The sequence below is a fragment of the Scyliorhinus canicula genome, chromosome 3 (assembly GCF_902713615.1).
Source record: "Scyliorhinus canicula chromosome 3, sScyCan1.1, whole genome shotgun sequence".
Taxonomy (NCBI): Eukaryota; Metazoa; Chordata; class Chondrichthyes; order Carcharhiniformes; family Scyliorhinidae; genus Scyliorhinus; species Scyliorhinus canicula.
The window spans coordinates 148,342,291-148,366,432 of NC_052148.1; the positions used below are offsets into that span (position 1 = coordinate 148,342,291).

The window sequence follows — 24,142 nt, forward strand, 5'->3', positions numbered from 1 at the left end:
AAAGGTGTATTTGTTCTTGCTAGTAGTCTGTGAGCAACAAGAATTTACAGAAATAGGGAAAGTCCATTAAACACCACAAAAGATTTAACAGCATAAGGAAACCAGGCATTGTTGACTAATACAAGAAAAACCACCGATGATCATCCGAAACTTGAATTATTTCACAATTTAGTCACAATGTATCATTTTTTCTCCAGACACCCCAAACTGTCAAAAAGATTCTACACAAAACTAATTCAGAAAGTTATTTATTGTATAAGGTACGCATATCTCGTACATTCCAACATTTTATATATAACTGGAAGAAATAAAGCCATCAGCAAAATCTACGTCTGAGCATTTGTAACACAACTGGGACACTATTTTAAATAGAGATGATTACACTACTTTGGTTACGTGCCTCAAAAACGACCTGAAATTTAAACTTAGCCAGTAGAGCTAGATCTGATATTTAAAGTTCACATTCATACTGATCGAAAGTACTCTGAATTTGCACATTATGTTGAAGTGTTGCTCGTTCTGGGTTAGTGTGCTTAACACTCGATTTGGCTCTGTTTCGTTACTTAGCTTTGGAGTCGCCAGGTATCGTTAAGATACCGCCACAAGTTTCAAGGTCAAGTTCAAAGCAATAAAACCATATACCAATTAGTAAGTTCAAACAAATGAGTTTATTATAATACAATTATAAACTACTCATGCACACGCTAAGATGACTAAACTATTCCAACCACTAAATAGACCAATACTTATCTGAATAAGGAACTGCCGGATCAGGGGACAAGGGCCTCTTGCTCTGCACTGGGTCCGCAGACTTCAGGTTGGTACGGGTTAAAAGGGGTCAGGAGTGTCTATCTCTGGTAGAGATCGTTGTGAGACACTTACTTGCTGGCGGCTGCTGTCCGAACCTCTCATCTCTCTCGGTCAAGGTCTTCTTCGGTAAAGACTGGTCGAGAGGGCTGGTCAAGAGAGGAGGGCTGATCAAGAAGAACAAACTGAGTTTGGGACCTGTCTTTTATAGGTCCCAGGGCTTCGCGCCCTTTTGGGCGGAACCTCTATCTGCTGGGGATCGATTGGGTCTCTTCCCAATCAATTTGTTTGAATCCCCCCAATACTGAGGCTGTCCCTCGGCTACTGGGCGGGCCTTCAGGTGCTTTGTCTTCGAACCCCGCTGGTGCCGGGGTGTCTGGTTTCCCATACACTGTTGCAATCATTTCCCTATTTGTGTCCATTGTCTCTGGGATCGTTCCATTACTATGCTAACTGTCCCGGAGATTGCCTCATTAGTATGTGGAATGTTCGTTTCGGTGCTGTCTGCTCTCTTAGCAGACAGAATACATAGTGGCTTGGTGCAGCCTGCTTGTGCTGCAAACTTTGTCCATTTTACCCTGCAAGCTTTGCGTTCCTCCATTTTGTATTGAGGGAATGGCCAACTTCGATGGCTACAGAAGTTCATTTCTGAAGGAGATATGGAACAAATAATATTTATAAAATAGTTTATATTCAGATAGTACTTACTGGAGGAAGCCATTTATTAGATCTTAAATTAACCATTTCCCTTAAAAATACATATTTGTTAATTGAAAGTAGCACATAATCTAAAATACCAGCATTTTGTATTTTAGAAGAGATGTTAAACAGAGGCCCCATCTGCTTTCTGAGGGGAACTTAAAGGATGTAATCTGCCAAGGGTGAAGTGGGCTCAGGTATGTGCAGGGGTTTAAAGCCCCCAAAATAATAATAATGATCTTTATTAGAACATAGAACATAGAACATAGAACACTACAGCGCAGTACGGGCCCTTCGGCCCTCGATGTTGCGCCGACCTGTGAAACCATCTGAAGCCTATCTGACCTACACTATTCCATTTTCATCCATATGTCTATCCAGTGACCACTTAAATGCCCTTAAAGTTGGCGAGTCTACTACTATTGCAGGCAGGGCGTTCCACACCCCTACTACTCTCTGAGTAAAGAAACTGCCTCTGACATCTGTCCTATATCTCTCACCCCTCAATTTAAAGCTATGTCCCCTCGTGTTGGTCATCACCATCCGAGGAAAAAGACTCTCACTGTCCACCCTATCTAACCCTCTGACTATCTTATATGTCTCTATTAAGTCACCTCTCAGCCTTCTCCTCTCTAACGAAAACAACCTCAATTCCCTGAGCCTTTCCTCGTAAGACCTTCCCTCCATACCAGGCAACATCCTAGTAAATCTCCTCTGAACCCTTTCCAAAGCTTCCACATCCTTCCTATAATGTGGTGACCAGAACTGCACGCAGTACTCCAGGTGTGGCCGCACCAGAGTTATGTACAGCTGCAGCATGACCTTGTGGTTCCGAAACTCAATCCCCCTGCTTATAAAGGCTAGCACACCATATGCCTTCTTAACAGCCCTATTAACCTGGGTGGCAACTTTCAGGGATTTATGTACCTGGATGCCGAGATCTCTCTGTTCATCTACACTACCAAGAATCTTGCCATTAGCCCAGTACTCTGCATTCCTGTTACTCCTTCCAAAGTGAACCACCTCACACTTTTCCGCATTAAACTCCATCTGCCACCTCTCAGCCCAGCTCTGCAGCTTATCTATGTCCCTCTGTATCCTATAACATCCTTCAGCACTATCCACAACTCCACCGACCTTCGTGTCATCTGCAAATTTACTAACCCATCCTTCTACACCCTCTTCCAGGTCATTTATAAAAATGACAAACAGCAGTGGCCCCAAAACAGATCCTTGCGGTACACCACTAGTAACTGAACTCCAGGATGAACATTTGCCATCAACCACCACCCTCTGTCTTCTTTCAGCTAGCCAATTACTGATCCAAACCGCTAAATCACCTTCAATTCCATACTTCCTTATTTTCTGCAATAGCCTACCGTGGGGAACCTTATCAAACGCCTTACTGAAATCCATGTACACCACATCAACAGCTTTACCCTGATCCACCTGTTTGGTCACCTTCTCAAAAAACTCAATAAGGTTTGTGAGACATGACCTACCCTTCACAAAACCGTGTTGAGTATCGCTAATCAACTTGTTCTTTTCAAGATGATTATAAACCCTATCTCTTATAACCTTTTCCAACATTTTACCCACAACCGAAGTAAGGCTCACAGGTCTATAATTACCAGGGTTGTCTCTACTCCCCTTCTTGAACAAGGGGACAACATTTGCTATCCTCCAGTCTTCCGGCACTATTCCTGTCGACAAAGACGACATAAAGATCAAGGACAAAGGCTCCGCAATCTCCTCCCTGGCTTCCCAGAGAATCCTAGGATAAATCCCATCTGGCCCAGGGGACTTATCTATTTTGACATTTTCTAAAATTGCTAACACCTCCTCCTTTTGAACCTCAATTCCATCTAGCCTGGTCGACTGAACCTGAGTGTTCTCCTCGACAACATTGTCTTTCTCCAGTGTAAACACTGACGAAAAATATCCATTTAATGCTTCCCCTATCTCCTCTGATTCCACACACAACTTTCCACTACTATCCTTGATTGGCCCTAATCTTACTCGAGTCATTCTTTTGTTCCTGATATACCTATAGAAAGCCTTAGGGTTTTCCTTGATCCTATCCGCCAACAACTTTTCGTGTCCTCTCCTCGCTCTTCTTAACTCTCCCTTTAGGTCCTTCCTGGCTAACTTGTAACTCTCAAGTGCCCTAACTGAGCCTTCATGTCTCATCCTAACATAAGCCTTCTTCTTCCTCTTGACAAGTGCTTCAACTTCCTTAGTAAACCACGGCTCCCTTGCTCGACAACTTCCTCCCTGCCTGACAGGTACATACTTTCAAGGACACGCAGTAGCTGTTCCTTGAAAAAGCTCCACATTTCGATTGTACCCATCCCCTGCAGTTTCCTTCCCCATCCTATACCTCCTAAATCTTGCCGAATAGCATCATAATTGCCTTTCCCCCAGCTATAATTCTTGCCTTGCGGTATATACCTATCCCTGCCCATTGCTAAAGTAAACATAACCGAGTTGTAATCACTATCACCAAAGTGCTCACCTACATCTAAATCTAACACCTGGCCGGGTTCATTACCCAGTACCAAATCCAATGTGGCCTCGCCCCTTGTTGGCCTGTCTACATACTGTGTCAGAAAACCCTCCTGCACACACTGCACAAAAACTGACCCATCTATAGTACTCGAACTATAGTATTTCCAGTCAATATTTGGAAAGTTAAAGTCCCCCATAACAACTACCCTGTTACTCTCGCTCCTGTCAAGAATCATCTTTGCAATCCTTTCCTCTACATCTCTGGGACTATTCGGAGGTCTATAGACAACTCCCAACAGGGTGACCTCTCCTCTACTGTTCCTAACCTCGGCCCATACTGCCTCAGTAGACGAGTCCTCAAGCGTCCTTTCTACCGCCGTAATACTTTCCTTGATTAACAATGCCACACCCCCCCCTCTTTTACCATCTTCTCTGTTCTTACAGAAACATCTAAATCCTGGAACCTGCAACAACCATTCCTGTCCCTGCTCTACCCATGTCTCCGAAATCGCCACAACATTGAGATCCCAGGTACCAACCCATGCTGCAAGCTCACCCGCCTTATTCCGGATGCTCCTGGCGTTGAAGTAGACACACTTCAAACCAGCGTCCTGCTTGCCGGTGCCCTCTTTCGAACTTTTAACCCTATCCCTGACCTCACTACTCTCAACATCCTGTACACTGGGACTACAATTTAGGTTCCCATCCCCCTGCTGAATTAGTTTAAACCCCCCCGAAGAGCACTAGCAAATCTCCCTCCCAGGATATTGGTACCCCTCTGGTTCAGGTGAAGACCATCCTGTTTGTAGAGGTTCCACCTACCCCAGAATGAGCCCCAATTATCCAGGAAACCAAAACCCTCCCTCCTGCACCATCCCTGTAGCCACGTGTTCAACTCCTCTCTCTCCTTATTTCTCACTTCGCTAGCACGTGGCACGGGTAACAACCCAGAGATAACAACTCTGTTTGTTCTAGCTCTCAGCTTCCACCCGAGCTCCCTGAATTTCTGTCTCAAATCCCCATCTCTCTTCCTACCTATGTCGTTGGTACCTATGTGGACCACGACTTGGGGCTGCTCCCCCTCCCCCTTAAGGATCCCAAAAACACGATCAGAGACATCACGAACCCTGGCACCTGGGAGGCAACACACCAACCGTGAGTCTCTTTCGTTCCCACAGAACCTCCTGTCTGTTCCTCTAACTATGGAGTCCCCAATGACAAGTGCTCTGTTCCTCTTCTCCCTTCCCTTCTGAGCAACAGGGACAGACTCTGTGCCAGAGACCTGTGCCCTATTGCTTACCCCTGGTAAGTCGTCCCCCGCAACAGTATCCAAAACGGTATACTTGTTATAGAGGGGAACGACCACAGGGGATCCCTGCACTGCCTGCCGGTTCCCTCTCCCTCCCCTGACGGTAACCCATCTACTTTCTTCTTTTACCTGAGGTGTGACTACCTCCCTATAACTCCTCTCAATAACCTCCTCCGCCTCCCGAATGATCCGAAGTTCATCCAGCTCCAGCTCCAGGTCCCTAATGCGGCTCTCGAGGAGCTGGAGTTGGGTGCACTTCCCGCAGATGTAGTCAGAAGGGACACTAGAGGTGACCCTTTCATCCCACATTCTGCAGGAGGAACATTCAACTGCCCTAGCCTCCATTCCCACTGAACTAACTTCCCAACTACTGAAAAATAAAAAAATAAAAAACTTGTTAGTTTAGCAATCCAACGGACAGAGCTTTTTTTTGGTTAGAGGAGGAGGATGGGTGGGAGACACTACATAAGTAGTGTTTCGGGTAAAGCTGTCACTCGAGTACAGCCCCTTCACAAACCACCTTCAACTTACGCTGACCGCACTGCACGTATGCAAATCTCCCCGGAACAGCCAATCAGAAGCTCTGCTCTGCTGCCCTCTGCTGGATGCTCACCTTCCGTCGAACTCCTCGGGTCACTGATGCAGGTGCACCTTCAACTTACGCTGACCGCACTGCACGTATGCAAATCTCCCCGGAACAGCCAATCAGAAGCTCTGCTCTGCTGCCCTCTGCTGGATTGTTACCAGTAGGCTTACATTAACACTGGAATGAAGTTACTGTGAAAAGCCCCTAGTCGCCACACTCCGGCACCTGTTCTGTTCACTGAGGGAGAATTCAGAATGTCAAAACTACCTACATAGAACATACAGTGCAAAAGGAGGCCATTCGGCCGATAGAGTCTGCACCAATCCACTTAAGCCCTCACTTCCACCCTATCCCAATAACCCAATAGCCCCTCCTAACCTTTTTGGACACTAAGGGCAATTTAGCACTAAGGGTCAATCCACCTAACCTGCACATCTTTGGACTGTGGGAGGAAACCGGAGCACCTGGAGGAAACCCACGCAGACACGGGGGGAACGTGCAGACTCCGTACAGACAGTGACTCAAGCCGGGAATCAAACCTGGGACCCTGGAGCTGTGAAGCAACAGAATTAACCACTGTGCTATTGTTTATGGGGATCCCGACATGTTCCCATTCTCTTCCTCATTTGGTAGCAAACAGGAAATTATATTCCAGCAAGGCCCTCCAATATGATGGCGGTGGTGCCCTGCCTTAACTTGGGCACCACAGAGAAGAATAGAATTGCAGGCCGAAGAAGCTTCAGACCACTTGTCATCGTCCTAGCAGAAGAAAGAGGAGCTGGATGAAGAGGATGAGGAGCCCAGGTGGTTGCAGCTGTACACCTGGATGTCCAGAGAATTCTGCATCGGCTTCATAGAGGAACAGTTTAGATAGTAAACAAACCTAAAGCTACATGGAGCTATAATCCTAAACACTGTAAGACCCTCATACCCCTGTACAAATCATTCCCATTGACATCAATTGTTCCACCACAAGTAGACAGTTGGCAAGTACTCCACTCTGGCTGTGCCATTCTGAATAAGCCTTTTGTTCATCGGGGAATTGGAATGCAGCAAAGGAAAGGGTAAGATACAATAAAAACTTCCCTCCTTTATTATTTCACAAGTGAAACAACATTTACAGAGTTACGAAGACACAATTGAATCCCTTGAGCAACTATGAAGACTTTCTTTTCCACTTCGTGTCATTTCTACGGACAGGGTGTTTGCTCCTTTTCTCAGACAAATAAGGTATCTGTGGTATGTATCTTCTTGGTTTTTGAGCCCATGAAAGCTGTGCCAAATACAGCCCATCTGCACTTATGGAGGGGCAGGCAGTCATCAGGCCAGGAAGCAGCATGTGCAACTCTAGCTTAGGTTGGGACAGTGGGTGAGTGGGTGAAAGGGATGAAAGATGGGAGTGCATGGAGGAGAGTCCCCACTTCCATTTATCCTTTCTCCCTCCCTCTCATGGCCTACCCTCAGATCGCTGCTAGCAGAGAGCTGAAGAGCATTTTACTGCTAGTGTGGCATTGAGTGCCACAGTCAGGTTTCCCTAGATCCTGTGTAAGGTCAGAAATGGAGTGCATCGTTCTGCATCAGCATGCTCTCAGGGGTCGACATATGTCTTATTCTCCATGTAGCTGGCCACTCTTTCCATGCGGGCGTATATTAGTGCAAATGCCCAAAACAACTTGTCACTGACTGATTCTCAACGTTCAGTATCTGGTTCCAGCTGAGCAAAGCTTGGAATATCCCGACCCTCTGACAGAAACTCTCTATTCCTGTTCCTGCTGCTGCTCACATGTGGTATGCCCCACCAATATGTGTGTCTGTGCTGGTGGAGGGCATGTGACAATGTACCCTCGGGGAGCTCACTCACCTCCAAGGTCTCCTCAGACTTGTCTTTCAGCTGCTCCTATGTCACCAGTGAAGGAACTGTGGGAGATCAAAGACTTGAATCAGTGCTGATGTTGGAAAAGGGTACAAACTCAGCAGAGTGTAGATTATGACAGTTCAGTTAATGATGAGATAAATTCAGCAGGCGGATTGGTTAACTTAACCATATTAAAAGAAAAAGAATAACTTTTTGGAATAACTTTGAGAGAGAATAGGACCCCTCAAGGACCAAAGTGGACACATATGTGTGGAACTGCAGGAGATGGTGAGGTTCTCAATGAATATTTCTCCTCTGTTTACCGTGGAGAAAGACATGGAGACTTGGGAACCTGGGAAGGTTAGTGGCGATACATTGGGGACAGTTTGCATTACAGTAGAGGTGGAGATGGACATATTAAAATGTATGAAGGTGGATAAATCTCCTGGCCCTGACCAGGTATATCCAAGAACACCGCGTGAGGCTAGAGACAAAATTGTGGGAGCCCTGGCTAAGATACTTGCATCACTGTTAGTCACGGATGAGGTACCAGAAAACGGGAGGGTAGCAAATGTTGTGCACTTATTCACGAAGTGCTGCAAACTAAAACCTGGGAATTATAGACCAGTAAGCGACATCTGTGGTGGGTAAGTTACTAGAGAGGATTCTTTTTTTTTTAAATAATTTTTATTAAGATTTTCACAAAATATAAACAACAAAACAATATTAACAAAACAACCGTGGTAAAAATATAAGAACAACACCCACCCAACTTCAAAAGCAACTGCAAACAAAAGAAAAAAACACCCAAAAAACACCCAAACATCAAAAGGGAAAGAGATAACACCCGCCACATCCCACAAACCCATGTACACAGTTCTCCCTCCCAGAGAACCAAACTCCCCCCCCCCCACCAAGTTGCTGCTGCTGCCGGCCTATTTCCCTACCGTTCCGCCAGGAAGTCCAGGAAAGGCTGCCACCGCCTAAAGAACCCTTGTACTGATCCCCTCAGGGCAAATTTCACCTTCTCCAATTTAATGAACCCCGCCATATCATTGATCCAGGCCTCCACGCTTGGGGGCCTCGCATCCTTCCATTGAAGCAAGATCCTCCACCGGGCTACGAGGGACGCAAAGGCCAGAACACCGGCCTCTTTCGCCTCCTGCACTCCCGGCTCCACTGCAACCCCAAAAATTGCGAGTCCCCAGCCTGGCTTGACCCTGGATCCCACGACCCTCGACACCGTCCAAAACTCCCCCAGTGCTGGGCACGCCCAAAATATATGGGCGTGATTCGCTGGGCTCCCTGAGCACCTAGCACACCTGTCTTCGCCCCCGAAAAACCCACTCATCCTCGTCCCAGTCATGTGGGCCCTATGCAGCACCTTGAACTGTATAAGGCTAAGCCTCGCACAGGAAGAGGAGGAATTCACTCTCTCCAGGGCATCCACCCACGTCCCCTCCTCAATCTCCTCGCCCAGCTCATCTTCCCATTTCCCTTTCAGTTCCTCCACTGAGGCCTCATCTACCTCCTGCATTACCCGGTATGTGTCCGAAATCCTCCCTCCTCCAACACACCCCCCCGAGAGCACCCTGTCCCATACCCCACGTGGGGGCAGCAAGGGGAACCCCTCCACCTGCCGCCTGGCAAACGCCCTAACCTGCATGTACCGAAACATGTTCCCGGGGGGAGCCCAAACTTCCCCTCTAACTCCCCCAAGCTCACGAACCTCCCCTCACAAACAGGTCCCTCAACCTCCTAACCCCTACCCTGTGCCTGCCCAGAAATCCGGCATCAATGCTCCCTGGGACAAACCGATGGTTCCCCCGTATCGGGGCCTCCATCGAGCCCCCCACTTCTCCCCTATGCCGTCTCCATTGCCCCCAAATTTTGAGGGTAGCCGCCACCACCGGGCTCGTGGTATACCTCGTTGGAGGGAGCGGCAAGGCCGCCGTTACCAGCGCCTCCAGGCTCGTGCCCACACAGGACGCCACCTCCATCCTCTTCCATGCTGCCCCTTCCCCGTCCATTACCCACTTACGCACCATCACTGCGTTGGCAGCCCAATAGTACCCACAGAGGTTGGGCAACGCCAGCCCCCCCATATCCCTGCCCCGTTCCAGGAACACTCTTCTCACCCTCGGAGTCCCATGCGCCCACACAAATCCCGTAATACTCCTGTTGACCCTCCTAAAAAAGTCCTTCGGGATAAGGATGGGGAGGCACTGGAACAGGAACAAAAACCTCGGCAGCACCGTTATCTTAACGGACTGCACCCTCCCCGCCAGTGACAGCGGTAACATATCCCACCTTTTGAACTCCTCCTCCATTTGCTCCACCAACCTTGTGAGGTTGAGCTTGTGCAGGGCCCCCCAGCTCCCAGCCACCTGGACTCCTAGGTACCTGAAGCTCTTCTCTGTCTGCTTCAGTGGGAGCCTACCAATCCCCTCCTCCTGATCCCCCGGGTGCACCACGAACAACTCACTCTTGCCCAGGTTCAGCTTATACCTAGAGAAGCCCCCGAATTCACTAAGAATCCTCATCATCTCCGGCATCCCTCCCACCGGGTCCGCCACATACAGCAACAGGTCGTCCGCATGAAGCGACACTCAATGCACCTCCCCACCCCGCACCAGGCCCCTCCAGTTCCCTGACTCCCTAAACACCATGGCCAGGGGCTCAATTGCCAACGCAAAGAGCAAGGGGGACAGGGGACACCCCTGTCTCGTCCCCCGGTACAGCCGAAAGTACTCCGACCTCCTCCTATTCGTGGCTACACTCTCCATCGGGGCCTCATAGAGCAACCTCACCCAACGGACAAACCCCTCCCCAAACCCAAACCTCTCCAACACCTCCCAAAGATACCCCCACTCAACCCTATCAAAGGTCTTCTCCGCATCTAATGCCACCACTATCTCCGCCTCCCCTTCCACAGCCGGCATCATAATAACGTTGAGGAGCCTTCGTACGTTTGTATTCAACTGCCTTCCCTTCACAAACCCCGTCTGCTCCTCATGAATGGCCCCCGGCACACAATCCTCTATTCTTGTGGCTAGGATCTTTGCCAGCAGCTTGGCGTCTACATTTAGCAGCGAGTTCGGCCTATATGAGCCACACTGCAGAGGGTCCTTGTCCCGCTTCAGGATCAAGGAAATCAGCGCCCGTGACATAGTTGGGGCAAAGGTCTCATTAAAGGTCCGGACCCAACAGGTCCGCATACCTTTTATAAAATTCCGCCGGAAACCCATCCGGCCCCGGCGCCTTCCCCGACTGCATGCTCCCTATCCCTTTAACCAACTCCTCCAGCTCGATCGGCGCCCCCAGTCCCTCTACCTGCCACTCCTCCACCCTCGGAAATCGCAGCTTGTCCAAGAAGCGCCCCATTCCACCCCCCTCCACCGGGGGTTCAGACCGGTACAGTTCCCCATAGAAGTACCTGAAGACCCCATTAACATCTAGCCCCCTCCGCACCACCTACCCAGCTCTATCAGTCACTCCCCCAATCTCCCTGGCCGCGTCCTGCTTTCAGAGCTGGTGTGCCAGCATCCTGCTCGCCTTCTCCACATATTCATACACTGCCCCCTGTGCTATCCTCCACTGAGCTTCCGCCTTTCTGGTAGTCAATAGGTCGAACCTGGCCTGAAGGCTACGCCTCTCCCCCAGCAATCCCTCCTCCGGAGCCTCCGCATATCTCCTATCCACCCTCACCATCTCCCCTATCAGTCTCTCCCTCTCCCTCTGCTCCCCCCTCTCCCTATGGGCTCGGATGGAAATCAACTCCCCTCTAGTCACCGCCTTCAATGCCTCCCAGACTGTCCCCACTCGGACCTCCCCGTTGTCGTTGGCCTCAAGGTACCTCTCAATACACCCCCGAACCCTCTCGGCCACCTCATCTGCCAGCAGCCCCACCTCCAAGCGCCAGAGCGGACGTTGGGCCATCTCCCCCCCCCCCCCCCCCCCCAGCCCGGGGTCCACCCAGTGCGGGGCATGATCTGAAATGGCAATGGCAATTCAACATCCTCCACCCTCGAAACCAGCCCTCTGCTCAGGACAAAAAAAAATCAACCCTCGAATAAGCCTTATGCACGTGGGAGAAAAACGAGTACTCCCTGGCCCTTGCAAACCTCCAGGGATCCACCCACCCCCCATCTGGTCCATACATCCCCTCAACAACTTAGCCGCCGCCGGCCTCCTACCCGTCCGGGACTTGGATCGATCCAATGGGGGATCCAGCACCGTGTTGAAGTCCCCCCCCCCATAATCAGGCCCCCCACCCTAGAGAGGATTCTAAGCGATATGATATATGCAGCATTTGAAAAGACAGGGCTTGATTAGGAGTCATCAGCACAGTTTTGTGCATGGGAGATCATGCCTTACAAATTTGTTAGAGTTCTTTATCAAAGTGACCAGGAAGGTTGATGAGGGCAGAGTGGTAGACGTAGTCGATATGAACTTCAGTAAGACCTCTGATAAAGTTCCACATGGTAGGCTGCTCTGGAAGGTTAGATCACATGGAATCCAGGGAGAGCTGGCAAATTGGATACACAATTAGCTTGATGCTCAGAAGCAGAGGGTAATGGTGGAAGGATGCTTGTCAGACTGGAGGCCTGTGACTAGTGGTGGGCCTCAGGGGTCAGTGCTGGGCCCATTGCTGTTTGTTATCTATATCAATGATTTGGATGAGAATGTACATGGTAGCACAGTGGTTGGCACTGTTGCTTCACAGCACCAGGGTCCCAGGTTCGATTCCTGGTGTGGGTCACTCTCTGTGTGAAGTCTGCATGTTCTCTCCATGTCTGCGTGGGTTTCCATCCACAAGTCCCGAAAGTGCTTGTTAGGTGAATTAGGCATTCTGAATTATCCCTCAATGTACCTGAGCAGGCACCAGAGTGTGGCAACTAGGGATTTTCACAGTAACTTTATTGCAGTGTTAATGTAAGCCTACTTGTGACACTAATAAAGATTATTATTATAATCTTTATATACTGATCAAGACATGATCAGTAAGTTTGCAGACACTAAAATAGGTGGTATTGTAGACAATGAGGAAGGTTATCAAAAATTGCAGCAGGATCTTGATGAGCTGGTTAAGTGGGCCGAGAAATGGCAAATGGAGTTCGATACAGACAAGTGTAAGGTGTTGCATTTTGGAAAGTCAAATCAAGGTAAGACTTTCACAGTGAATGGTAGGACCTTAGGGAGTAGCGTGGGGTTCAGGTGCAGTCTCTAAAGGTGGAGTCACAGGTAGATAGGGCAGTGAGGAAGGCTTTTTTTTAAGAACAGTGGATTGGCCATGCTAAATTGCCCGTAGTGTAAGGTTAATGGGGGGATTGTTGGGTTACGGGTTACGTGGGTTTAAGTAGGGTGATCATTGCTCGGCACATCGAGGGCCGAAGGGCCTGTTCTGTGCTGTACTGTTCTATTCTATTCTATACAGTGCAGGAGGCCATTAGGCCCATTGCATCTGCACCACCCCACTTAAGCCCTCACTTCCACCCTATCCAATAACCCCTCCTAACCTTTTTGGACACTAAGGGTAATTTATCATGGCCAATCCACCTAACCTGCATGTCTTTGGACTGTGGGAGGAAACCGGAGCATCTGGAGGAAACCCACGCAGACACGGGAAGAACGTGCAGACTCCGCACAGACAGTGACCCAGCAGGGAATCAACCCTGGTGCTGTGAAGCCACAGTGCTATCCATGATGCTACTGTGCTGCCCACAGCATGCTGGCCTTCATCAGTCAGGGCATTGAGTATAGAAGTTGGGAAGTTATGTTGCAGTTGTACAGGATGTTGGTGAGGCCGTACCTGGAGTATTGTATTCAGTTTTGGTTGCCTTGCTATAGGAAAGATGTTATTAAACTGGAAAGAGTGCAGAAAAGATTTCCAAGGATGTTGCCAGGACCCAAGGGACTGAGTTATAGGGAGAGATTAGACAGGCTAGGACTTTTTTCTTTGGAGTGTAGGAGACTGAGGGGTGATCTTCTAGAAGTATATAAAATCACAAGCGATATGAATAGGGTGAATGCACTCAGTCTTTTTCCCAGGGTTGGGGAATCGAGAATGAGAGGCCATAGGTTTCAGTTAAGAGGGAAAGAATTAATGGGAACCTGAGGAGCAACTTCTTTTTTTTTTACACAGAGGGTGGTATATGTGGAATGTGCTGCGGAGGAAGTGGTTGAGGCAGGGACATTGACAACATTTAAAAGGCATTTGGACAGATACATGGATAGGAAAGGTTTAGAGAGATGTGGGCCAAATGCAGGCAAATGGTGTTAGCTTAGATGGGCTTTTTGGTTGGCATGGACCAGTTTGGGCCAAAGAGCTTGTCTCCGTGATTCTATGAAGTGACAGGGTATTGTCGACGACTATCAGCAGTCCTCCTCTTTGTGGTTTATTTCAGGGCATAATTTGTTAAATACTCAAAATATTTTAAATGGCACTTCACACTGAAAATCAATTTATCCAATTAAAATTGTAATGGAGCAATACTATTTGCAGATAGACTGTTTCAACATTCTGGCACTTAGTCAGGTTCAAAGTTCCCCACGCCAAATGCGAAAACTCCAGCCACCCAACTTTATTATACGAGTATCGCTGGATCCAGATCAAATTCAGTACCCCTCCTTCCTCCTTCGAGATGCGCCTTAAAACTTACCTTGGTAACCAAACGTTTGGGTACCTGTCCCAATATCTCCTGGTATGTCTTGGTGGAAACATTTGCTTGAGAACTCTCCTGTGAAGTAGGTATGGATATTTTTGAAGGCACTTCAGGAGTAAGAGTTGTTGTTTACTCATTATAATCTATAATTTTTGCAATAAAATGTCACATCCAAAACAACCATGGAAACCACTAGTTCTCCCTGGATTTGTGGACCTGAAGTGTGATTTTGACACTTACTGCAGACTAAGTACAACAGTGATTCGTGTAACTCAATAGTGCAGCAAATTCAGAAGCCATATCAACATAACTGGAATTCAACAAATATACATTTTACTGAGATTTTGTAAATAGATTTATAATATTGATAACCTATTATATAACCAAATTCACTGTAAATACAAGTAACTTTGTTCTTCTCTTTGAAAGCCTAATTTTTCCTCCCCCTTTTATGGTGGTATTCATTTTACAAGTAAATACTTATACTTATCCACCTCCCTCCCAAAAAATATATATTCATCCATTTCCCCCTCCCAAAAATATATCCGTTGTGTTTCCCCTTTGTGTTTATGGTGAATGGGAAGTTCTTGTTGCAACTGTTAGTGGAGTGTTACTGGATGAGGAACTATTTGTCTAGTCTCCAACCACCAGTCATAAATTCAGGCATTTACCACTGTCTGGGCCTAGAAGATTTATTCAGTGTCTGAACTCAGCAGTAAAAACATTAATCCCCCCCCCCCCCCCTCAAAATATTCATCCTGGTTGTCAGCTGTGGTTTAGTTGGTCACAGTCAAAATAAAGGATTCAAGTCCAACTTCAGTTCAAAAATCAAGGTCGACACTCCACTGCAATTTTGAATGAGTGCTACACTCTGAGGTCTTACCTTTTGGATGTGACTTTAACCTGAGACCCAATTGCCCATTTAAAAGATCGTACTGCACTGTTTGAAGAGCAGGCTATCCCCAGTGTCCTGGTCTACATTTATTCCTCAATATCATTAAAAGATTATTTGGTCATTATCGCATTGTTGTAGATGCTGTGCATAAATTGGTATCATGATTCCTTCATTACAACAGTGACAACTCTTCCAAAGTACTTACTTGGTTGTGAATGTCTTTAGGACCACTAGTCATGAAAGGCACCATACAAATGAAATTCTTCCTTTTCTTTAATAAACCATAGTACAGAAAGCAATTTTCAGCTTTGCTTTCTTTCCCCGAACACATGCACCACATGTCATTTGTAAATTATTTTGTTTTCATAAAGGTTCTAGGAACTGCAGCACGATAGAAAGGCAGGAACAGAGACATTACTGCAGCACTGCAGAAAGGCAGGAACAGAGACATTTCACCGTTCAAGTCTATTTCACCATTCAATTAGATCACGCTGATCTGCACCTTATCTCCATTGGTTTCATATCTCGTGATAGCCTTACTTAACAAGAATCTATCAATCTCAGTTGTGAAATTTTCAATTGACCTCGCTCAACAGTTTTTCGGAGGAGAGTTCCAAATTTCCACTACCCTTTATGTGAAGAAACGCTTCCCGACTTCACTCGAGTGACCCACTTTGAATTTTAAGTTTATACCCACTTGTCAGCTTTCTCACACAGGGAAATAATTTGTCTCTAAAATCCTATCAAATCTTTTGATATCAAACACTTTTTTAAAAGTTAGTTTTTAAAATAAATTTGAGTACCCAATTATTTATTTCCAATTAAGGGGCAATTTAGCATGGCCAATCGATCTACCCTGCACATCTTTGGGTTGTGGGGGTGAGACTCACGCAGACAACGTGCAAACTCCACATCGAGTGACCCGGGGCCGGGATCGAACCTGGGTCCTTGGCACCAGTGCTAACCATTGCGCCATTGTACCACCCACTCCAAATGTATTACTTCCTAATCTTCCAAACTCCAAAGAATACAACCCTTAACTGTGTAACACGGGTTCATAGTTTAACCCGTTCAGCTCCAGTATTATTCTGGTAATATTGTGCTGGCCGATACAATAGAGGTAAGGTGCCCAGAACTGAAATCAGTAGTCCAGATAAGGTCTAACCACAGCTTTGAAGAACTGTAGCCTAAATTTCCAATACCCTTGAAATAAAAGCTAACATAACACTAGCCCTTTTAAATATATTTTTGTGTCTAACCACTAGTCTTGTGATATCTGTATACTGACCCTTAAATTTCTGCTCATCTAGTTTCTAGCTTCTCACCATTTTGAAAATACTCGGATCTCTCTTTCCCAACATTGAACTGCATCTACCAGTTTTGCCCACTCACTTAGGCCAAGATTTTCCAGTCCTACCTCAGCTAATATGTTGAGCCAGCTAAATACCCATGGTATTTGGCAGCACTGGTAAATCTTTCTGGCGGGCAGGATCACAAGATCCCTCTGTTAATCTTTCAGTGTCACAATTTTCTGCTCCCATCCACATAACTACAACTTTGATGATGCAGCCTTTTCTTGCGCATCTCATTTTTTACCAGCTGGTTGATTGGTGTCCTGCTGCATTCTAGATATCATAGATCCAATGACTGATAATTGCAATTCCTATGATGCATCATTTTCAGATACAGAATTTATCTTTAGCAACGATAAATTCCTAAATCAAATTGCCAGAGTTTCAGCATCAAGCAGTTTAAAATCATATATGTTATAACAACTCTTCCTCAACAATTTACTACCAATCTCCCCCTAGTGTTCCAACATGGTATAGTTTCCATTTCCAACACCTACCATCTGACGTGCATGGGGTGATATAATCATGCAATATTATAGTGATTATTTCAGCCACGTAACATGTTCTATTACAAACACAACGTTCAGGTGTTATGGATTTGAATGGCACTTTATTATAGATGAATGCTAGATACGAGACTCTATAAATAAATATATATATAGAAAAATAGGTGTGTGATCATTGATTACAAAGCTAGGCCACTAGATTTGGATCTGAAGTAGAGGCTCTCTTGCTGAACATTCCTTTTGGTTAAGTAAATCTAAATAATTTTTAAATATCTAATTCACCGTTTACTACACTAAATGACTGACAGCTGGCAGCTCCTGGAAACTCCCATTCTAGTGTTCTAAATTGCAATTTTTTTTCTTGTACACAATACATTTTAATCCAAATTATCTCTTGAAACCCAACTGTGTACATTTGTAAATGAAAATGTAATTACATAAACCATGTTGTGTATCACTCTCTAGCAAAGCTATAGTCAGGAAGTGTAACCAGAATATATTTTTCATCAACAAAAAGCATCATAGCAAACATTCCTCAGGCAAAACACACGTTCAAGTAGTGTATCACAAGTAGAAAGTACAAGAAGGAGATCAATTTGAAAAACACAGCACAAATCTTTGCTAATTCAGCAGTTTTTCCTCCAATTTGACTTTTCCCCCCTGTAAAACAGGGAAAGCCGCAGTTAGGGAGGCTTTGTAATTTTACAGAACGGCGTTCTGCTGTATTGCATAAACTTTACCCAATATGTTCTCTTATCTAATTGCAATATTCACATGATTCATTTCAGGGGAATCTTGTTTTAATTACTTGCAAAGTTTCAAAACAAATCTGCATAAATATGAAACTCCAAGGATTGTCACTTCTATGAAATGAGGGGCTGTTTATGAGGGGCTGTTTAGCTCACTGGGCTAAATCGCTGGCTTTGAAAGCAGACCAAGGCAGGCCAGCAGCACGGTTCAATTCCCGTAACAGCCTCCCTGAACAGGCGGCGGAATGTGGCGACTAGGGGCTTTTCACAGTAACTTCATTTGAAGCCTACTCGTGACAATAAGCGATTTTCATTTTCAAATTGACAGCTAATTTGCAAGTTTTTTGTGACTATCATTAGAATATCTATTTGAACCCATTATTAATCCATAAAGCCTCATCACATTAAAGTTCTGTTGTTCATCAGGATAAGGGCTGATTTTTAAAAAAGATTTAACATTATGTACAATGACCTTTCATTTGTAATACATTTGTGAACTTGGGTGAAATCACAATGCAGTATACAAACATAAGACAACATGGTCAATGATAGAAACAAATCAAACAATACCGTCACATGGTTAAAGTTACGCTTAGCGCCGACTATGTCATGTCAGAGAAAGTCATAACACTTCCAACACTGAAAATGTGGGGAACTTAATAGCAAAACACATTTCAAACTACAAATCTTATCTTTAACAGATAAATGAAATAATGAAATACAGCCTATAGGAATTTCTTTCCCACATCACGCAAATAAAATTGGCATCAAATAATAGCCAGTCTCTGAAGGGGTTCTTCGTAATAACTGATCAATGGTGAGATTACTTCCTATTGAAGGGGTCAGACCAGACTTTCATTCCTTAAATAAAAGAGACAAAAAGTCGTCAAGTGGGAATAATGACAAATTAGGTTATACTCTCAATGTATTCACATTCAGGAGGATAGGCACAAAATAATTAAACTCTTGCTGTCAAGTGATATCATTCCAAGAACAAATCACGGACACAGTAGCACTGTGTTAATGGACTAGTAACCCAGAGGTCTGAACTAATGATTCCAAGACAGGAGTTCATGTCCCACCACAGCAATGGGAGAATGTTAATTAAATAAATCTGGAATTAAAAAAAACTGAACATGAAACTTTTGGATTGTTGTAAAATCCTACTTGATTCACTAATGTCCATAATGGAAGGAAATCTGTCTTCCTTACCTGGTTTGACCTATATGTGACTACAGAACCACAGCAACATGCTTGATTCCTATCTGCCCTGTGAAATGGCTGAGCAAACCACTCAGTTGTATCATGCCACTATCAATAACTAATAAAACTGGATGGATCACCTATGTACCAAACAGAATAAAGACACATTCATCTCCTCACCAATGGGCTTGTGTCAAATTTCAGCTAGACTTGTCCTTCACAATCCCTGGAACTGTCTGTTCAAGAAACCTGCCAAAAGATAGGTCGGAATGTATGTAGTGAAGACAAGATACAGAATTTGCAGATGGAAGGTTGAGTGATGAGTATGCAAAAATCTAGCAGATGGAAGTATAATGTGAGAAAATGTGAAATTGTTCACTTTGGCAGGAAAAATAATAAGCAGAGTCTTATTTAAATGGAGAATGACTGCAGAATGCAGCCCGCTGCCCAGACGTGCCCCTCACAGCTTCCGTTTTGACTCTCAGCTCCCGCTCTTTTTAAATCTCTGCTCTGACTTTCAGCTCTTACAATAATAGAATTTACAGTGCAGAAGGAGGCCATCTGGCCCATCGAGTCTGCACCAGCCCCCGGAAATAGCATCCCACTTAAGTCCACACCTGTAGCCCAGTAACCCCATCTCACCTTTTTGGACACTAAGGGCAATTTAGCATGGCCAATCCACCTAACCTGCACATCTTTGGACTGCGGGAGGAAACCGGAGCACCCGGAGGAAACCCACACAGACATGGGGAGAATGTGTAGACTCCGCACAGACAATGACCCAAGCCGGGAATCGAACCTGGGACCATGGAGCTGTGAAGCAACTGTGCTAACCACTTGCTACCGTGCTGCCCTAAATGTTCCCGCTCTTTTAAAATCTCCGCTCTGACTCTCAGCTCCAGCTCTTTTTAAATGCCCAATCTGACTCTTTTTAAATCTCCGCTCTGACTCTCAGCTCCTGCTGTTTTTAAATCTCCGCGCTCTCAGCACCCGCTCATTTTGAATCTCCGCTCCCCCTCATCCCTAAACTCCCACTCTTACCTTAACTCCCAGCACTCAGAACAAAATAGCACTCCATGGAAGGCACGAAACAAGCTTGTTTTTATAGCTTCAGCTTCCCCCGCTTAAAGGAACCGGTCTGAACCAGTTTACTAACTGCCCTAATTTACTCCCTGGGCAATCCCACTATGTGACACTGTTTTTACCTTCTTTAAGTTGGAAGGATTTTCAAATTTCCCCCAGCAATTTGCTATCTTGTAAATTTACCAGCCATTTATGTTGATTTAAAAAGAATTAATTCTCCAAAACTCTCACTCTTGTCTTAACTCCAAGCACCGAGAACAAAACGGCACTCCAAATGATCTCCTTATTTAAGGTTGTAAATGCATTGGAGGTGGTTCAGAGGAGATTTACTAATCGATACCTGGAATGAGTGGCTTGTCTTATGGGGATAGGTTTGAAAGGCTGGGCTTGTTTCCACTGGACTTTAGAAAAATATGAGGGGACTAAATTGAAGTATAGAAGATCCAGAACGGTATTGACAAGGTGATCGTTGAAAGGGTGTTTCCTTGGGTATTTATATCGTTAAGTTGGGGAGACGGGACGGGGGGGAGCGGGTTGATTATGCGGGTCTTTCTCGGGGGTTTTAAGGGGATCTTTCACGGGCGCAGATGGGGTGAACCGGGAGGAGTCGGAATGTGGCAGGAGCAGCCGGGTCAGCGGAGACCAGCTGACTCTCGGGAGTACGATGTGGGGTACATCGCGGCTAGGAGGGGTCCTAGCCAGGGGGGGGGGGGGGGGGGGGGGGGGGGAAGGGGGGGGGACACCGGGTTGCTGCTGGAAAGACCAGGGGCGAGAAGGGGAGAGCCGGGGGGGGGGGGGCCATCGCTATGGGAAGCGGGTCAGAAAAGAAGGGATGACCCGGGGCGAGCAAGGGACAAGACATGGCTAATCGGCAGGGAGTAGGGACGGGTCGCTCTGCGACCCGATTGATCACGTGGAACGTAAGGGGGCTGAATGGGCCGGTCAAAAGATCAAGGGTCTTCTCACACCTGAAGGGACTGAAGGCTGATGTAGCAATGCTGCAGGAGACTCATTTGAGGGTAGCAGATCAGGTCCGCCTGAGAAGGGGGTGGGTGGGACAGGTGTTCCACTCAGGCTTGGATATCAAGAACCGGGGGGTGGCGATTTTGGTGGGAAAGAGGGTGTCGTTTGTGGCGGCAGAGGTGGTGGCAGACAAGGAGGGCAGGTACGTGATGGTGAGGGGTAGGCTGCAGGGAGAGAATGTGGTACTGGTAAATGTGTATGCCCCGAACTGGGACGACGCGGGTTTTATGAGGCGCCTGCTGGGCCTCATCCCGGGACTGGAGGCAGGGGGCCTGATCATGGGAGGGGACTTTAATACGGTGTTAGACCCTGGGCTGGATAGATCGAGTTCCAGGACGAATAGGAGGCCGGCAGCGGCAGAGGTGTTAAGGGGGTTCATGGAGCAGATGGGAGGGGTAGACCCATGGAGATTTGGTAGGCCTAGGGCGAGGGAGTATTCTTTTTTCTCCCACGTCCACAGAGTGTACTCTAGGATCGATTTTTTCGTATTGAACAGGGGGCTGATACCGAGAGTGCAGGACACGGAGTACTCGGCCATTGCGATATCGGACCATGCACCACATTGGGTGGACGTGGACATGGGGGAGGCGCGGGACCAACGCCCGTTGTGGCGCCTGGATGTAGGGCTGTTGGCGGACGAAGAGGTGTGCAGAAGGGTGAGAACGGGCATTGAGAACTATCTGGGTACGAATGACACAGGTGAGGTGCAGGTGGGGACGGTCTGGGAGGCCTTGAAAGCAGTGATTAGAGGAGAGCTGATCTCCATTAGGGCACACAGAGAGAGGAAGGAGAGGCAGGAAAGGGAGAGGCTGGTGGGGGAGCTCCTAGAAGTAGATAGGAAATATGCGGCGGCACCAGAGGAGGGGCTATTAAGGGAGCGGCGTAGCTTGCAGGCCAGGTTCGACCTACTGACCACTAGGAAGGCGGAAATGCAGTGGAGAAGGGCGCAGGGTGCGGCGTATGAGTACGGGGAAAAGGCGAGCAGGATGCTGGCACACCAGCTTCGTAAGCGAGATGCAGCCAGAGAGATTGGGGGAGTGAGAGAGAGGGGTGGGGATGTAGTGCAGAAGGGGCAAGAGGTGAATAGGGTCTTTAGGGACTTCTATAGGGAATTGTATAGGTCTGAACCGCCGAAGAGGAGAGGGGGAATGAAGAACTTTCTCGACAAATTGGGGTTCCCAAAGGTACAGGAGGAGCTGGTGGAAGGGCTGGGGGCGCCGATAGAGCTGCAGGAGCTAATTAAAGGGATAGGCCAGATGCAGGCGGGGAAGGCGCCGGGGCCGGATGGGTTCCCGGTGGAGTTTTACAGGAAATTTGTGGACTTGGTGGGTCCAGTGCTGGTGCGAGCCTTTAATGAGGCGCGCGAGGGGGGGGTTCTGCCCCCAACAATGTCGCAGGCCCTGATCTCCTTGATTTTGAAGCGGGACAAGGACCCGGTCCAGTGCGGGTCCTACAGGCCCATCTCCCTCCTGAATGTTGACGCCAAGCTGTTAGCAAAGGTCCTGGCAACCAGGATAGAGGACTGTGTGCCAGGGGTAGTCCATGAAGACCAGACGGGGTTCGTGAAGGGACGCCAACTTAACACAAATGTCCGGAGATTGTTAAATGTGATTATGATGCCAGCAGTGGAAGGGGAGGCGGAGATAGTGGTAGCGCTGGACGCGGAGAAGGCATTTGACAGGGTGGAGTGGGAATACTTGTGGGAGACGTTGGAAAGGTTTGGGTTTGGGGAGGGATTTATCAAGTGTGTAAAACTGCTCTATTCAGCTCCGATGGCAAGTGTGGTAACAAACGGGAGGAGGTCAGAATATTTTGGGCTCCATCGAGGTACTAGGCAGGGATGTCCCCTATCTCCCTTACTCTTTGCATTAGCGATTGAGCCGTTGGCGATGGCACTGAGGGGTTCAGGGGGGTGGAGAGGACTGACAAGGGGAGGGGAGGAACATCGGGTCTCGCTCTATGCGGATGATTTGTTGTTGTATGTGGCAGACCCGGAGGGGGGAATGCCGGAGGTAATGGGGATACTAGCGGAGTTCGGGGACTTTTCGGGATATAAATTAAATCTGGGGAAAAGTGAGGTCTTTGTAATACACCCGGGAGACCAAGGGGAGGGAATTGGGAGGCTCCCCTTCAAAAGAGCAGTTAAAAGTTTTAGGTATTTGGGGGTGCAGGTGGCAAAGAACTGGGGGACCCTCCACAAGTTGAACTTTTCCAGACTGGTGGAACAGATGGAGGAGGAGTTTAAGAGGTGGGACGTGGTGCCGCTGTCGCTGGCAGGGAGGGTGCAGTCAGTTAAAATGACGGTCCTCCCGAGGTTCTTGTTTTTGTTCCAGGGTCTGCCCATCTTCCTCCCCAGGGCCTTTTTCAAGAAGGTAACGAGTAGTATCATGGGGTATGTGTGGGCACATGGCACCCCGAGAGTTAGAAGGGTCTTTTTGGAGCGGAGTAGGGATAGTGGAGGGCTGGCGTTACCCAACCTTTCAGGATATTACTGGGCGGCAAATACATCGATGGTACGAAAGTGGATGATGGAAGGGGAGGGGGCAGCCTGGAAGCGCATGGAGAGGGCGTCCTGCGGCAACATAAGCTTAGGGGCACTGGTAACGGCACCATGGCCGCTCCCTCCCACGAGGTATACCACGAGCCCGGTGGTGGCGGCCACCCTCAAGATCTGGGGGCAGTGGAGGCGACACAGGGGGGAAGTGGGAGGTCTGATAGGGGCACCACTAAGAGGGAACCACATATTTGCGCCGGGAAACACAGGAGGGGGATTCCAGAGCTGGCAGAGGGCGGGTATTAGACAACTGAGGGACTTGTTTATAGAGGGGAGGTTTGCGAGCCTGGGAGAGCTGGAGGAGAAATTTGGGCTCCCCCCGGGGAACACGTTCAGGTACCTCCAAGT

At 47.4% G+C, this 24,142-nt stretch overlaps 1 protein-coding gene across 4 annotated transcripts in view; it reads right to left on the reverse strand.

The window, feature by feature from the left end:
• Positions 1-1,242: 1,242 nt before the first annotated feature.
• smim20 (small integral membrane protein 20) overlaps positions 1,243-24,142 on the reverse strand; it is a 29,442-nt gene continuing 6,542 nt past the window's right edge. Inside the window, exons 3-5 of one of the 4 annotated variants that reach the window (XM_038791455.1) lie at positions 14,427-14,504; positions 7,771-7,826; positions 1,243-1,455 (exon numbers count right to left, since the gene is read on the reverse strand). In XM_038791455.1, coding sequence (XP_038647383.1) covers positions 7,807-7,826; positions 14,427-14,504 — 98 coding nt within the window. In that variant the 3' untranslated portion in view covers positions 1,243-1,455; positions 7,771-7,806. Of the gene's footprint in view, positions 1,456-7,770; positions 7,827-14,426; positions 14,505-15,579; positions 18,793-19,314; positions 19,384-24,142 lie in introns of those variants that run through there. The other 3 variants (XR_005460001.1, XM_038791458.1, XM_038791457.1) reach the window with 3 other exon arrangements.